The sequence below is a fragment of the Plecotus auritus genome (genome assembly GCF_963455305.1).
Source record: "Plecotus auritus genome assembly, chromosome: 5".
Lineage (NCBI taxonomy): Eukaryota > Metazoa > Chordata > Mammalia > Chiroptera > Vespertilionidae > Plecotus > Plecotus auritus.
In genome coordinates this window covers 53452335-53469946 of record NC_137776.1, presented here as the reverse complement: position 1 = coordinate 53469946, position 17612 = coordinate 53452335, and the positions used below count along the sequence as shown (strand labels likewise).

The following is a 17612-nucleotide window of genomic DNA, read 5'->3' as shown; positions in this document are numbered from 1 at the left end:
CATAGACTAATAAATACTATTATTGTTTAAAAGATATTTGCTTTTACTAATTCTTCCCTCTTCCAATAAAGTCTTACGTTGCAAGATGTATTAAAACTTCTTTAAAAAAGCTCAATAATTATCAATAAAGAACAGTTTTAGAATGTATTTTTTAAATATTTGTTATTGAATAGGAACCTTTGGGTAAATAAAGATACCTATAATACTCAATTAACTGTACATGCCAAGCTCCCTCTAAAATAATGAATCCATGACACAAATGAGATACGAATAATAACGTATTTACAAACACCAATATTATATAACATCAGCCCTTAGATTACATATATAGCCTGGTTTATATTTAAAATTATCCCGAATAGAAAAACCACTAAGATACTTAGTATAAATAATTTCAATGCCTGGAATATTTACTGAATAGTTGCCTCTACTAAATTCTTTTTTTTTTTTAATATATTTTATTGATTTTTTACAGAGAGGAAGGGAGAGGGATAGAGAGTCAGAAACATCGATGAGAGAGAAACATTGATCAGCTGCCTCCTGCACACCCCCTACTGGGGATGTGCCCGCAACCAAGGTACATGCCCTTGACTGGAATAGAACCTGGGACCCTTCAGTCCATAGGCCGACGCTCTATCCACTGAGTCAAACTGGTTAGGGCTCTACTAAATTCTTTTAATATTTACTAAAGTACCTATTAGGCACTTTTATATTAACTAATTTAACCAAATTCAACACAATCCAAATCTACTACTTTTTGTAATACTATTTACTTAAGACTGGATGATAATATTCTGTAATCTAGTATATAGTGAATATGTTCGCTACTAGAGAAATATGTTACCTTACTGTAAGGTCCAATGGGATTTTATCCTAAGCCCATGTAACCTATCCAAACTTAAATAAAATTAAAAAATATTATAAACTGTATTTTTTCTATGTTCTCTTCCATACTCAGTATCACCAGTTACATTAATCAAACATAGTACTGCATGGGAGTTTTATACAGAAAAACCACATATACCGTAATTCATGATCAAAGGAATTTTCATAATGTTTTTACTTTACTAGCTGAATTAAGAAGCTCACCTCTTTGTAAAGGTGTATTTTCAAGAATCAACTAAAAACTACCGTGACATACATTCTAAAAGAGTACTTCCTGTATTATGAATATAGGAAACCTAATTAGCACAATGCAACTTACCTTCTCTATATCCCCTTCCCTACACAAATAGTAAAGAGCCAGCATTCTTAGTGCTTCTACATTTTGTTTGTCTTGAAGCATTAACCTGCGGAAAAACATTTTGTCGAAATAAATTTATATATGTTCACAACCTGGCACCCTGCTCCCTCGACCTTTCTGCTGGGACTTCACTCCTAGTCATGTTACTCCTTTCCATTTCTTAAACATAGGACACATACTCTGGCCTCAAGGTGTTCGCACTTGCTTTTCCTTTCTGCAAAGTTTTTCCCAGATATCTGCATTGCTTATTTCCTTTGCTCAAATGCCATCTTCTCAGTGAGGCCTTCCCTGACCATTCTCATAAAATCTACTCCCTCACCCCCACTCCCCATTTCACCTTCCAGCTTTGGCTTTATCTTTTCCCCATAGCACTTACAACTTTCAAACATGCTACATAATTTCTTATTTGTTCTGTTTATCATATGGTTCCTCTCATTTGAATATAAGCTTCATGAGTACAGGGGTATTCGTTTGCAAAAAAAAAAGTCTGCCTTACAACAGCTAGTCAGATATTTATGTAAATTGATCGATTCAGTTTTAAACAATGCAGTATTAAACCTTTGAATTCCATATTTTTTGAAAAATCGAATTTAAAAAGTCCTATGATAAAAAATTATGTGCAGATTTTATTTTTTCTCAAAATTAAAACCAGATGCAAAGGTTTGGGTGTCACCTTTTTGTACTTTACCTCTGTACAATCTCAATCGTCTGGTCCCAATCTTGCAAGGCCAGTTGTAGCTTCATTTTCTGTACAAAAGCAGGGAGGAAACTTGGAAAATTCACAATTATTTGGTTCACAGTCTCCAAAGCACCTAAATAATTCTGGCGCATCTCAAGGCATTGTGCCTAATGGGAGAAAAAAGAAGTGGTATCAAAAATGTGATCATATATACCAAGGTTCTCACAACAGTTATCCTGAAGTAGGTAGAAAACTAGTGTTTAGCATTTTCTATATTTTTGTTCTCTGACTTTTCCGTAAGGAAGTGATCACTTTTATAATAAGAAAAAAATAGTTTTTAATCAAAACAAAAGTTTAAAACATCACAGAATAAAAGTTTTAAATTCCACTTCTAAATACCCAAGAAATATAACTAATGTTAAAAATGTTTTTAGAAACACCATAAAATAATGTTTCCTTTTAGAATAAAATATTTCCTGTGTATTCAGAAGCAGCATCTAAAACTAAGAGATTTTGTACCTTTTAAAAAATTATTTTCAAGCTAAAGAAGATAAGATTTTTAAAGAATAAGCAAAATAACAGCAAAGGAAATCATCAATAAAATGAAAAGACAACCTACTGAATGGGAGAACATATTTGCCAATGAAACATTTGATAAGGGGTTAATATCCAAAATTAAGAACCCATACAACTAAATACCAAAAAAGCAATCAAGTAAAAAAATGGGCAGAGGACCTAAATAGACACTTTTCCAAAGAGGACAAAGAGATGGCCAACAGACAGATGAAAAGATGCTCAACTTTACTAATCATCAGAGAAACGCAAATTAAAACTACAATGAGATATCACCTTACACCTGTCAGAATGGTTATCATCAGTAAATCAACAAACAAGTGTTGGGGAGGATGTAGAGAAAAGCAAACCCTCTTGCACTGTTGGTGGGAATGCAGATTGGTGCAACCACTGTGGAAAATTGTATCGAAGTTTCTCAAAAAATTAAATATGGAACTGCCTTATGAGGCAGCAATTTCATTTCTGGGTATATATCTGAAAAAACCCAAAACACTACAGTGGACCCTCAGTTCTAGAACTTAATTTGTTCCGGAAGGCTGTTTGAGAAGCAATTTGGTCAAAAAACCCAATCATTTTTTTCCCACTAGAAATAGTCACAGCATAATTTCCTGAGATGTTAACATGAGGTATAGCAGTAAACTGACTCATACTCACACATTCTCTCCTTTGTTTATCACCTGAAAGATGCATGACTAATTGTATAGGAATCAGCATGAAAGGGTTTTTGGGTCAAGAACCAAACTGTGGGAAAATGGGAGACATTTGAGAACCAAGGTTTGACTATAATTCAAAAGAATATATGCACCTGTATGTTCACTGCAGAGTTACTTATTTATAGCCTAGTTATTGAAGTAATCCAAGTGCTCATCAATAGACAAGTGGATAAAGAAGCTGTGCTATATACACACAATGGAATATTACTCAGCCATAAAAACAATGAAATCTGCCCGGACTGGTTTGGCCCAGTGGATAGAGTGTCGGTCTACAGACTGAAGTGTCCTGGGTATCCCCAATACCTAGAGTGATACCTCACATTTTTAGGCTATAAATGTTTGGTGAATAAATAACATAGGAACCACAACCACCAACACCAATAACAACAAAAACAATTAAAATTGATCTAGGATTGAAGAATTTGGTAGGGTATACATTTCTCTAGTTTACTGTTCATTGTCCTATCTATAATAATAAAAGCATAATATGCTAATTAGACCAGACAACCAAACAACCTTCTGGATGTCATTCCGGACATCCTTCTGGACAAAACCGCAGCGGCGGGGGCTGAGGCAGAGGTGGTTAGGAGCGATCAGGCAGGCAGGCGAGAAGTTAGGGGCGATCAGGCAGGCAGGCGAGTGGTTAGGGGTGATCAGGCAGGCAGAGTGGTTAGGGGCAATCAGGCAGGCAGAGTGATTAGGGTGATCAGGCAGGCAGGCGAGTGGTTAGGGGTGATCAGGCAGGCAGGCAGAGGTGTTAAGGGCAATCAGGCAGGCAGGCAAGCAGTTAGGGGTGGGCAGGCAAGTGGTTAGGGGCAATGAGGCAGGCAGACGAGCAGTTAGAGGTGACAAGGCAGGCAGGCGAGCGGTTTGGGGCGATGAGGCAGGCAGGCAGGCAGAGGGGTTAGGGGTGATGAGGCAGGCAGGTGAGTGGTTAGGGGTGATGAGGCAGGCAGGCAAGTGGTTAGGGGCGATGAAGCAGGTAGGCAGAGTGGTTAGGGGCGATGAGGCAGGCAGGCAGGCAAGCAGTTAGGAGACAGCGGTCCCGGATTGCAAGAGGGATGTCTGAATGCCAGTTTAGGCCTGATCCCAGAAGTTGGACATCCTCTGAGGGTCCCGGATTGCAAGAGGGTGCAGGCCGGGCTGAGAGACCACCCCCCCCAATTCACAAATTCCATGCACTAGGCCTCTAGTATAAACATTTGTCCCTCCAACAATTGAGAATTGATAAAAGTAACATGAAAATTATTTCTGATCCACTTAGTTTTGTTGGGTTTCAACTATATTATGAATAAATTTTGAAACGTGATTTGTTTACCTAACTCCAACTCACCTTACCCAGCAGAGCAAAAATATCATTTCCATTTTGTAATCCCTCTTCAAAAGATCTTAGTGCTCTTTTAGTATAAGGTTCTTTTCCTCTTGTAATATCAAGCCATGCTCTCAAGATCTGTCCCTGTAAAATAAAAAATTCTAATCATACTTCCAATTCTTTGGGGGAGAAATGGGTAAAAGAAGTAAACCTAATGTCTTTTCTTTTTTGTAATTAATAACAAAAATCATTCTATCAAATAATATTATGAAAAATAAAACTACACAGTACAAATGCTTTCCAAATCTTGCCAGCCTAGAGTGTGGGAAAGTATTTAGAATGTCAGCCTTACTACTCTGCTCAATATTAATATGAAAAAGCTTATCAAAAACTCCATTAACGCTAAATAATCAATATTCTTATTTGGGACTTTGCCAGCAAACTGTTATTAACAATAGTTAAAAATGTAATTTGCGACATAAATAAGAATTTGTGACCTCTTTTGGAGCAATCAGACTAAATGAACTAAGATGGAAAAATAGGAGTGCCTTGCTTCATATATATTAAAAATTAAGATAATGTAGCAATGTTCTCTTTAATCTGTGACTAGTCCAGTGAGTTTCAAATGCAAGCATATATGGCCCAAGAAATTAAAAACTGAAGAAGTCATGGATGTTTACCTTCAGAAATGTTAGCCAATGGGTTGCAAGATTTATAGCACTGAAAACAAGATGGACATAAGTCGAATATTTTTCTTTTTAATTTCAAATAAAAATTATGAAATCTGCTCTTCTATCAAATTTATAGTCCCTGGCTGGTGTGACTAAATGGTTAAGTTAGAGCTGGGATAGCAAACCCTTTCTCTGCCAAGGGTCATTTGAATACTTATAGCATCATTCGCGGGACATACAACATTATCAACTTAAAAATTAGCCAAAGATTTAATTAACTCACTCCTAATGCCTTGGCAGGGCCAGGCCAAATGATTTTGCAGGCCATATAGAGCCCAAGCATCAGCCCGTGCACCGAAGGGTCTCAGGTTGGATTCCTGGTCAAGGGCACGTATCTGGGTTACAGGTTCGATCCCTGGCTGTGGTCAGGGCACGTGAGTGAGGTAACCAATCGATGTCTCTCTCACATAAGTGTTTCTGTCTCTGTCTCTCTCTCCTCTCTTTCCCCCTCCCCATCCTTCCACTCTTTCTAAAAATCAATGGAAAAATATCCCTGGGTGAGGATTAACACAAAAAATTATAGGTTAATTCATAAACTTATAAATCTTTAACTGAGATTATATTTAGCTCTCTGTATTTCATCTGAAAAGACAGCTAATACTACTCAAACAGTGCTATTTCTACTCACTACATCAGTGTGTTTGTTTGAATTGTTTCAACTACTATCTCTGGGTAGATAATTCCCAAGCTTTACTTGCAGTCCAGTAACTCTTTTAATTTTTTCTTTTCCCAACAGCTCATCTACTATCTATTTCACTGTTCTCTAGAGCCTGGAACATAGCATGTCTTCAGCTAAACACTGCTCTCTTTAAGATTACCTTCTTAATTCAATGTAGTTTCCATTCATGTTAACTGGTCTCTGAACTGTCCAGGCTTAAAACCTCAGAGATATCCTCAGTATCTTCCCCCCATTATTTACTATCAGTTGACAAGTTTTGTGGATATTTAACAATTCACAAATCTGTACCCCTCTACAGTATTTTAGTACCGGCCCTCAAAATCTTCTGCCAGAAAGCAGTACCCTTTTGGCTGCATTCTAGTCCACCACCTGCCCACCCCCCGCCCAGGTCAGTCCACCCCATACAGCACTGTTAAATTAATCAGCTGAATCTGTGCTCTAATAACATCACTGCCGAGATTAAGAACCTTTGATGGTCTTTCAATGCCTATCAAATTAGATACAAATACTGTACCTTGCTGTCAAGATCCTTCAATTTGCCCGAACCCACATCTCCACATTATTCTTCCATCCTCTTCATCTATGTACCCCATGTTCCCATCAAATATGAAGAGTCTCACTGTACCCAGAACCAATATGTCTCCTTGTTTTTCTCATTTCCATCTATTACTTCCCACCTTGGGAGTATCTACTTCCCTTTTCCATAATCTTTGCATATGGAAACTATCCATCTTTCAGGTTTTAGTTCAAATGCTACTTCAAGAAATTCTTTCTCATTCTAATACTTACAGATCTTATCTTTCTTCAAGTACCTAAAATAGTGCCTAGCACAAAGCAAGCAAGCAATAAATGTCAACTATTATTTTCCTGCACACTTTAATCACACTTCTCTCAACATATTGGCTGGGTATATGACCTATGACAACTGCTACATGATCCATTCAGGACAGTGAAGCTTATGCATTCCTTATCTTTGTATTACTAACAGGTCAAATAATGGTGCCTTGTACCTACAGAAGCTCAATAAGGAGAGTTGGAGGGAAGGAAGGAAGGGAATAAGGAAGGAAGGGGAAGGAAGAAAGAAAGGGAACCAGGGAGAGGTCATTTCAAGAGTTAATAAATAGCATAAAAATAAATAGCTTTTGAGAACCACAACTTTACAAAATAGTAAAATATTAAAATAAAGCTATTATTTATGAAGTGAGAATAGAGTGAGCAATAACAGAGAATTAAACAGCAGTTACGTCTGAATATATAAATAACATGTTTCCTTTAATGTCACTATTTCACAATAAGAAAACCAGCTACCTCTTTACTACCATCTGACATTTTGATCATTCTGTCAATGTACTCTCTCGCTTTCTCGTGACGACCAATGTGCCATAAAAATAAGCCTGCGTGGTACAAAGCTTTCGGTTCTGCTCCTTTACGCAGCTCCTTCACTTTGGCATCTGATTCCAGAATAGCTTCTCTATCTGGAACGGAAAAAGAAGACATCAATGAAAATTAAATTCTAGACCAAGGATTTATAATAGGTCAGATGATTAACAGGGGAGAGAATTAAGTTCTTCTCTCTATAGCAGAACTGTCAAATAGAAATACAATGCAAGCCACATATGTAACTTAAAATTTTCTAGTAGCCACATGAAAGAGGCATAAAGAAACAAGTAAAATTAGTTTGTCCAGTATATCCAATTATTTCACCTGTAATTTAATAAGAAAACCACTGAGATTCTTTGTTTTCTTCTTACTAAATCTTCAAAATGTGGTATATATTTTATATACATATCTCATTAAGTTACTAAATTTTCTCCAGAAATACTTAATTTGTACTTCGATTTCATAAAATTTATGAAAAAGCATATTCATTTACTCAGTTCTAAACATAACTTCTAATAGCTGAATCAAGTATCAGTTTAAAATGTAAAAGTAATTAGAATTCAATTAAAAATTTGGTTCCTCAAACTAAGCCCAAGTGCTCAATAGCCGCATGTGGTTAATGAGCACTGCAATGTACAGTTCTAAATTTTATGTCATCCCCAAGATTATAAAGGCTATAAATGCAACTTTTAAAATAATACTTGAAAAAATTAGCAATGATTCTAAAATGATGTAATTATTAGAGGCAAACCAGGACTAGTATTTAAATTACCCAATTCCCTAATCCATTTCTAAAATATATCAACATGGGAGGCTACTGTCACAGACCAGTGAAAGGTAGTATAATGGTTGTTCCTTACATAGTTTAATAACTGCCTGGCTGCTCCCTTAAATAGTCTACTTCCAACAACTCTAATCATTATTATCAAATCTATCATATGAGAGTATGTGCTTAGGACACAAATGTCAATTAGATCCAAATCCTGGATCAAAGCAGAGCAGGGTCAGTTATACAGTAAGGAAGAAGAAATGTCCAAGTTGAGGGCGGTGATTCTAACAGACTCTATCTTTCTGGAAATGGCTACCAAGGAAAGGTAAGTGACCCTTCCTTTTAGCTCCAATGACACAAATTTAAATTTAAATGTGTAATTACCAAGGTACCACTTCATGACTTTAGGAAATAAAATCATTTTTGGTGGGCTACAGCTTGCTTGGCAAGAAGACTGCTTCTGTCTGCCGTCCACCTCCCTTCAGAAATGTTTGTTAAAGAACCACAATACGGAGACAGAAAAGAACTCATCCGGCAGGAGCAGGCACTATAGTCTTCTGCCCAGATTTCCATCAGGTCCCTACTGAGGCATCAGTTAGCTGGGACACCACCTGCACAAAGTTAGCTCTTGCCACTTCACAGCTCAAGTTCTTACTGCATCATAGCCCTTTATATTCAGGACTTATGTCAGAACTCTGGAAGAATGAACATGAACCATCCAGGCCTTTTCTAGGCACTACTGACAAACCTCTGGGCCCCTCCTAGACTCAAGACTACTCAGCATCATATATGGTGAAAAGCAGAGTCAGTACTCAAGTGTCCCTCGGCAATATTTCTGCCTCCATCTTTTTAGTGTCCCAGAAATCACATTTCCCAACAGAATCAATACTGTTGGGAATAATCAATTAAATGAAAACCTGATTCTAGGAAGAAAATATTTTGTATTAATTTTTTTAAAGGTTTATTGATGACTGCTCCAGCTTAAAACTCCCGCTGCGGCACAGAGAGAGGGGATCCACAGAAGAGTCGAATCCTGAACCAATTCCGTGTGTTTGCCCATGGATTTCTCCTGTCTGACAAATATGCTTTATACTGAAATCCTGCCTGTCTTTCAAAGATCAGATTAAGTTCCTATCTTCCAGGAAGCTTTCCCAGGCTACTCCTATGGATTAATAGTACATACTCTTTTCCATTAATTTGGGACTCATTTGTTTTATTTATCATTTTATTTAATAGTAACATTAGAATTTAATCTTGGTGTTTTTAAAAAAATCCTTATTGTTGAAAGTATTACATATGTCCCCTTTTTCCCCCCCATTGACCCCCTGCAGCCCACCCCTGCCCCTATTCTTGGTGGTTTTTACATTTCTTTTTTTCAACTAGGTCATATAAGATGTTATGGATCACATCTTATATGTTTAATATTAAATTAATAAATATTTATATAGACAGTTCACACAATTTTAATTGCTGGTTTTGCATAAAGTTTTTCTATAATATTTTCCAAACTATTACTTGATAAAAATTTACTGAATATCTTCCAAGGATTAGTCCTCTTGGGGACATAAAGGCCTTTAAGAAGCTTAAGATATAGTAGAAGAAAGACACTGCATATAGCTATATATTTAAACATAACTGGTTATAAAGTTGGCTGTTGCAGAGCAATTTATGTACCTGTTTGGGGCTATTCTTTTTGTTTGTTTGCTTAACAACTGCTAATATACGTTCACCTTTATGATAACTCAAACAACTCCTACATACAAATGAAAATTCTCCCAAAGGATATAAGGAATATGAAAGTAAGATACATATTTCTTCTGCTTTATGAACTTAAAATCTCATCGGAATGATAAAACATACATGATATAAATAGTACCTATAGATAATATGTAATACAGTTTGATCAGACTAAATGCTATGGTAATTGATAAAAAACAAAATAAATTGAGTAGGAAAAATTGTCCTACTATACCTGGATTAGGACTCATTTTATGGGCGTATATCAGTGCAAGCAGAGAACAAAGTGATACATCTGGTTTATTTTTAAGAGTCTCAAATTCTCGAAGAGCTTCTTGAGTTTTACCTGAAAGTCAAAATTATGATGTGAAAAATTATTCTTAGTGCAAAACAAGAATCCAAAATGTATGCAGCACGGTTAATAATTTGCACATACCTTCCATTAATGTACCATAGGCATGATAAAACCTGAAGACGGGGTCATTACCATACTTCTTAATTCCTTCACTGGCAACAAGTAACACGTGATGGAAATACCTCTCTTGACAATAGTAATTAATCAAAGTCTAAAGGGAAATAAGAACTAAATGTTACAAGGAGATTCTGATGTTCTGAAATATCTAAGCAGATATTAATCTAAAATCATGAATAATCTAAAACTTGTTAAAGCATAGCACTCAAATTTAAGGAATACAGAACACAATGAACACAAAATTACTTAAATATCTCGATGTTTTCTAATAATTTCAATCCTTTCTTCTAAATTGTTACATGAATGTTCTCTGGAACTTTTACTTTGCCTTCTCCTGCTCTCTAGTCTCTTCCTTGGCTATATTTCTTGCAAGTGTGATCCATACTCCATCTCCAAGCCCCCCACAGCACATCTCAATAAAATGCAGTTGTCCTCCAGTACCCCCTCCCTAGGGTAGCAAATGATCTCTTAGTTTCCCAACACTAAGGACACTTTTAATATCATTTTACTTGCCTTCTGTCCAGCAGTTGGTATCACTAAGAATCTAACTCTCTGAAAAGGCAGTGGCATGGTATTGTAAAAAGGACATGGCTGCCCCGGCCTGGCCTGTGTGGCTCAGCAGTTGAGCATCCACCCAGGAACCAATAGGCCTCTGGTTCCGATCCCCATCAGGACACATGCCCGAGCTGCGAGCTCGATCCCCAGTAGAGGGCATGCAGGAGGCAGACAACTGATGATGTTTCACTCTCATCAATGTTTTTCTCTCTATCCCTTCTCCCTTCTCTCTCTCTAAAAATCAATAAATGGGGGCGGGGGGGGGGAGGGAAGGACATGGCTTAAAGACAAAAAGACCTGGTTTCAAATTTCTGATCCATCTTATAGCTCCTGAGTTTGCTCACTTGTAAAATGCTGTTAGTTGTTTACAGGTCACTGTGAAGATTAAGATATCATAGTGTAAGAATCCTATCTGAAAAAAAAAAGTTCCTCCTAACCCTATATGCTGATGAAATAAAACACCACGTGTCCAGCCAAGACCTCTCATGGAAGTTCCAGATTCATCCTTCCATTTGCCCCACTGCCCAAGCCAGACATGAAGTCATGGAATCCTCCCTTTCCTTTGCCCAGTCCCCTAAGTAAGCAGTCAGTACGTTCTTCTGTTTCTGTAGCCTAATCCCCACCCTCCATACTACCACTACCTACCTTGGTTCAGGTTAGGTTGTTCGGTCAAACATTTACTGACCGCCTACTAGTGTCAGGACCTGGGTGAGGTACTATGAAAGTGAAGATGAGTAAGACACGGCAGCTCCTGCCCAGAAATACTTACGTTTTTCAAATGAGACTAGAATCTAAGAAAACTGAAATACGATGTACTAAATACAAGAAAAGTTGCTTTGAGGATATAGGAGAATGAGGATTGAGTGTGGATAACAGGGAAAAGTAAAATTAAGAGAAAGATTCTTGGAGAGGACTTCAGAACTGATTCTTGATTTGCAAACTCCTACTCCCCCTCCACACATAAACACACTCTTCCTATGTCCCTCTCATGATGTGTGAGGAAGGTGCAGGAGTACAGCGAGGCAGAGGCACTGCAACAACACAGTAATGAAACGTAGGGATGGGTGGGATGCAGACGACTAAAAGTCATCCCATAATTTAGAGAAAGGATTGGCAAACTATGGCACATGGCCATATCTACCCTATGCCTATTTTCTACAGCCGGCAAGGTAAGAATGAATTGTATGCTTTCAAATTGTTGAGAAAAGGAAAAAAGAAGAAAAATACTTCATAGCATATATGAAATTCAAATTTCAGGATTCATAAATAAGAATTTATTGGAACAAAGCCATGGTTTGCCATTTCCTGTTCTAGAACCTTAAGTAAGACAGGGATTACTGGGTGACTAAATTGGAGAGGCAGGTAGGGTCAAGAAGTGTCTTATATTAAGTCGATCCTCTAGTCCAGTGGTCGGCAAACTCATTAGTCAACAGAGCCAAATATCAACAGTACAGAGATTGAAATTTCTTTTGAGAGCCAAATTTTTTAAACTTAAACTTCTTCTAACGCCACTTCTTCAAAATAGACTCGCCCAGGCCATGGTATTTTGTGGAAGAGCCACACTCAAGGGGCCAAAGAGCCACATGTGGCTCGCGAGCCGCAGTTTGCCGACCACAGCTCTAGTCTAAGTGATGAGGAACCACATAATAGTTTTTAGCATGAAAAGTGTTTATTATAACAATTCCTTTGGGTGGTAGTACAAAGGATACATTTCAAGTGATGACAAAAATTTAAGGGGTTGGGAGTAGGCTTCACAGGAAGATACAATAATGTAAAAATTTAGGCAAAATATCGACACTACAGATTCTCTACCACTGCCAAACTGTCCTCCATCCACCTACCACCATCTAATGTGGCTCCCATTTTAGTTACTTGTTTAGGGTCTAGTCTCCTGGTCAAATGTAAAATCCGAGATGAGAGGCTTTTATCTAATTTTATTATTGCAGGGCTCATAGCGAATAGTGCCCGACACAGGAGGCATTCAATATATATAATGCATTAATTTAATTAAGGTTTTCTCCTGCACTAGCCGATACAATGTGTGAAGGCAGGGACTGCTCCATTCTGCTCATCTCCAGCGTCTAGTGGACACACTGTGTGCGCGCCCTTCATCACTCTCTGCTGGACGAATGATGGATGCAGTGCACAAATGTACAGAGAGCACCGTCACCCTAAAAGCAACTTATTTTCAAGTCTCATGTCTTTGTTTTCACAGAATTTCTTAAGTGGATTGTCAGTAAATGCTGAACCGATGAATCGGTGATAAACAGAGAAAACCATCCCCCTAAAATAGAGACGCCTCCATTTTCCAGCCTATGCTTTTAACTGTTTCCATTTCATCTTTCCGCGCTCCTTTTGGGGGATCTGACACTAGTTGGCTGTAAGTTACTAAAAATCACACCGGGAGGCGCAGGAGGTGTTATGGGTTGACCAAGGTTTCCGAGCAAACAGGGCACAAAAGTAAAAGGACACACAGCGAACAGGGTGGGACAAGCAATTCGGAAAGCAGCGCCGGGGAGGCTGCCCTGACCTCAAGCTCCCACAGCAGCACCTGGGCGGTGACCAGGCGACCGAGCGCCGGGCCGCCCGCCAGGCTGGGCGCGGGGAACCGCAGGTACCAACGCCCGGCGCAGGCGGCCGCGCTCTGCCCACGCCCCCGGCTCCCGGTCCACCCCGGAAGCACCCCACGTCCAGGTTCCGCCCGCTCACCTTCAGCCCCTGCGAGTCCATGGCTCTCCCGAGGCTGGGCCGCGAGCCTCCCGGGAGAAGCAGGGGTCCGGGCGCCGCAGCGAGGCCCAAACCCCGCTCGCGCTCCCGGGCCCGGTGGGAGGGGCGAGAGGGGCGGGGCGAGGCGGGGTCACGCCGCCATTGGCTGCCGAGGGGAGGGCGGTCCTCGCTGCAGGGATTGCAGGGAGGAGGCGGGGGACCGGGAGCCGCGACCCGCGGGGAGGGCTGCGGGTGGAAAAGGGGGTGCCACGGATGGTGGGAAAGACAAAGGAGGCCAAACCGAGAAACCGCCCGAGGAGGACAGTGGGTGGCGGGCCCGAGGATATGAAATTAAGGAATAAAGAAAACAGGGAGGACGCCCAACCAAATGACCTCTAAACATCAATAGAAAATCTTTAAAAAAGAAAGAAGGGAAACGGGCAATCTGTGTCTCATCTGTGGTTACAGGGAAGGACACCATTTTCGGCAAGTTTGTGCTGAGGCCGGTTCCAGCAATGCGGCTATTTGAAGGCCTGGCCAACTTCGGGAAAAAAACCCGTGTCACTTGTGGCTGTATTATGGCCACAAGGTGGCGCGGAAAAATCACAAATTTGTATGGGGGATGCGCTTCTTGGACTCATCTTCACAGGCATTGCTGCAATCCCGTGACTGTTGTTAGAATGAATATTAAATTATTTTTTTACAGCCCTGATGAGAGGAACAATTTATTTTGTTTTTGTTTTTTAAATGATACAACTGATTTTAAGTTGGCAATAAAATTAATCTTTAGGCAGACTTTTATGTCTGTACCCATCAGGCAACTCTGTTAACTGTTCGTCGGTTTCTTCACTTTTTCAGAACATTAAATTAAAATACAATGGACTAAGAGATTTTCTGTTTTTCCTTAAAGATATTTTCTAAATAGCACTTAAGATTTGAGGTTGTAAGTGATCTTTGTGGTCATTTACATGAATTCCAAATTTTGATCCTAGTGTTACCTAATTCAGTCGGTGTGATTTATAGTTGCACGAGTCTGGTTTTAAATTTGTTGTGGAGTCCGTGAATATTGGCTTTTCTTTGGTGCCAGTAGATTGGGTAGTGACAACCTGAGGAAAGAGGGTGGCTACTCTCCCAGGCTTCAAGGCTAGGCAATATCTCTCATTGGCTTCCTTTGAAAGAGTATTCCACCTAAGGAAGCACATAGTATTTTCATAAGGATTGTTCTTTTGGTTTCCAACATTTATAGTCAAGCTAAATGTCTGTGGTAATAGCGGCTGGTCTGATATTGAGAGCAGTGGTTTAATCTGCACTTGGTATGCAGAAGAGAATACTGCAAACCATCGTGCTAATCAAAGAATGTAATCTTTAACTGGATGCTTTTGCTTCCAAGTGAAAAGTTCATCTGGAAGAAAATGTCTCAGGAGCATGGTTAAAGGCACAAAATGATCAAGCTACTCACTGAGATATTTATTTATTTATTTATTTATTTATTTATTTATTTATTTATTTATTTATTGTTAATCCTCACCCAAGGATATTTTGTCCATTGATATTCATACAGGCATGCACCTCTGACCTGGAATCAAACCCAAGACCCTTTGGTGCTCAGACCACACTCCAACCACTGAGCCACACCTGTCAAGGTATGTTTATATATATGTATTTATGGGGATTCTGATTTAATTTCAAGTGATATTAGAACTGTATTTTTAGATATTTCCCTGAGAAGTTTTTCAAGTTAGATGAGTTTTTTTTTTCCAATTGTTCTAAGATTGTTGAAAGAGGTTATATAATAGGTCCAGAGACTTGGGGCCCACCATACTGAGGTCATGGTTGGATTGATTTGGATGTTTAAAGGAAGGCCAGGAGAATGCCATGAAAATAGCTAGGTTTTGGTTGGGAAAGCAGAATATCATAAAGTCCTAAGACATACCTGGCTAGTTTCATACTATATTTAATGCTGTTAACTGCCAAATGAGTTTTATTTTAGGGAACATTATATGACAAATAGAACAACCTCTGCTTATTTGAATGAAGTCCTTCCTCACCTTTTCTCTGAGCAAAATATTTCTAGGTACGCTGACCATTCTCCATAAATCCTATTATTTAGCTTCTTACATATTTGTAAGTTCACATTCTTCTGGTTACTATATTTTGCCTGAGCATTGCACCTGTTTCAAGTTATCAGTCAGTATAACTCAATAGATATTTTCCCTAAGCTAAGGCAAAAGGCTGCACTTGCCACTGCAGTTGAACAAAGGTACAATCTGCTTTCCTTTAGAAATTTGTGTTTTCAATGACTTCCAGAGATACTGCTGAACAAGACATTTCTTCACCATCCTCGATGAAAAATGAACATTAATAATGCAGATAAGAACCAGGCCAAGCGATGCTGAGAAGAAAACAAGGCCCAGAAGCGCTAATTCCTTTTAGAGAAATAAATTTAAAATGATAAGTTCAATAGTTCCACTATAACAAAGAATGAGGTGAGTATTGTATAACCCTTAAGTTCTAAAAAGTTAAATATCAATGTATGGACTCCTATACCTTGGAAATATTTATGTATATATCCATATATACCTATATTCTACACTTACACTATGTTTATTTCTTATATAATAGAGAGGAAGTGTATGTGCTCTTATGTATGTCATATATGTTTATTTAAATGTTTATTATATGTACTAGAGGCCCAATGAAATTCATGCAAAAGTAGGCCTTCCTTCCCCTGGCTGCTGGCACCAGCTTCCCTCTGGCACCCGGGATTCGGGCTTCCCTCGCAGCCCCGGCTTCGTCTGGAAGGTCATCTGGAAGGACATCCGGTCTAATTAGCATATTATGCTTTTATTATAATAGATACCCACTATTACTATAGTATACCAAAGCTGAGTTTCATTGGTAACTTTTGTGATGTTATTACTTTATATATTTTACATATAATGACAGGCCTCTAATATAGTATACAAGAGGAAAAGATCTTAGAGAGGTAAATAACTTAAGAGAAAAACAATTTAAAGCAATGCTAACAATTAATTAACTAATTTGCTCATTTACGAACTATCTACTGAGCAGCTCCTGTGCACAAAATACTGTAAAGGATACAAAGTACTTAAGGCCAATTTCTGATTATCAGACATTATCTGGGGTGTGTGTTCTCATGGCAGAAGTGGAGGAGAAGGGCGATGAGAGGAAGAAGCCCACATTCCAACCACTGCACCGAGGCAGTTTACATGCCATACAAATGGCATATGTGAGGTCCTGTTTTGCCTAGAAGGATCTGCACTTATGCCTGCTGTTTTAGTGTAATTATTAACAGTCCTCTCCTTCATTCTCAAAAGTGTCTGGGGTTGGACATGTGCATCAAAATCCCATAGAGTTCATAGGATATAAAATTCTCTTCCAGTAATAAGAAACAAGGAAACTGTCGCCGAATCCTGAAGGTTGGGTTTGTTTCAGGAGGTAGAAACAGAGATGAGGAGGGTGGTCAAGGCTTATGTCTCATCATTGCTTTCTTGTTTTCCCAGTAGCTTCTTAAATTATGTCCCTGCTTTCTATTTCCTTTTCCTAAAAGTCAAAATCTGCTCCAACTAGCACCTTCACTCTACTTTTAAATTTATTTATTTATTTACAAATGCCTTAATGATTCTTCTTCACCATAAGTTAAAGCCAAACCCCAACCGCCATTAGGGGTCTTCATTATCTGACCCCTGCTTGCCTCCCAGGCACTCTCAATGCTCACTTTTCACTTCAGTAGAATTGAACGTTCTGAACATGCCGTCCTGCTTCTTATTCTCATGTATGTCCTTGGTCATCATCATCAGGGCAAACACATACTACAGTAATTAGTATATACTTGGAGCTGTTGATCTGAAAGCTTTACTTGTTTGAACTCATTCCACGCTCTCAAGAATTAATATTACCATTTCTGGTGAAAATTTGGGGGAAAAAGGGATTAAGAAACTGTTCAAGGTTGTTCAGCTGGTAAGTAGTTTAACTGATATTTGAACCCAGATAATCTGGCTTCAGAGACTATGCTTTTGACTGCTATTCTAGAAAATTTCTG

The 17612-nt window shown here is 38.7% G+C and overlaps 1 protein-coding gene across 3 annotated transcripts in view; it reads right to left on the bottom strand.

The window, feature by feature from the left end:
* Positions 1-13660, bottom strand: part of TTC21B (tetratricopeptide repeat domain 21B) — a 75647-nt gene extending 61987 nt beyond the window's left edge. For 2 of the 3 annotated variants that reach the window (XM_080667292.1, XM_080667293.1), the window contains exons 1-7: positions 13553-13660; positions 10253-10382; positions 10052-10162; positions 7239-7405; positions 4542-4664; positions 1932-2089; positions 1205-1289 (exon numbers count right to left, since the gene is read on the bottom strand). In XM_080667292.1, coding sequence (XP_080523418.1) covers positions 1205-1289; positions 1932-2089; positions 4542-4664; positions 7239-7405; positions 10052-10162; positions 10253-10382; positions 13553-13573 — 795 coding nt within the window. In that variant the 5' untranslated portion in view covers positions 13574-13660. The remainder of the gene's footprint in view (positions 1-1204; positions 1290-1931; positions 2090-4541; positions 4665-7238; positions 7406-10051; positions 10163-10252; positions 10383-13552) is intronic. The other variant, XM_080667294.1, reaches the window with a different exon arrangement.
* Between the last annotated feature and the right edge of the window lie 3952 nt (positions 13661-17612).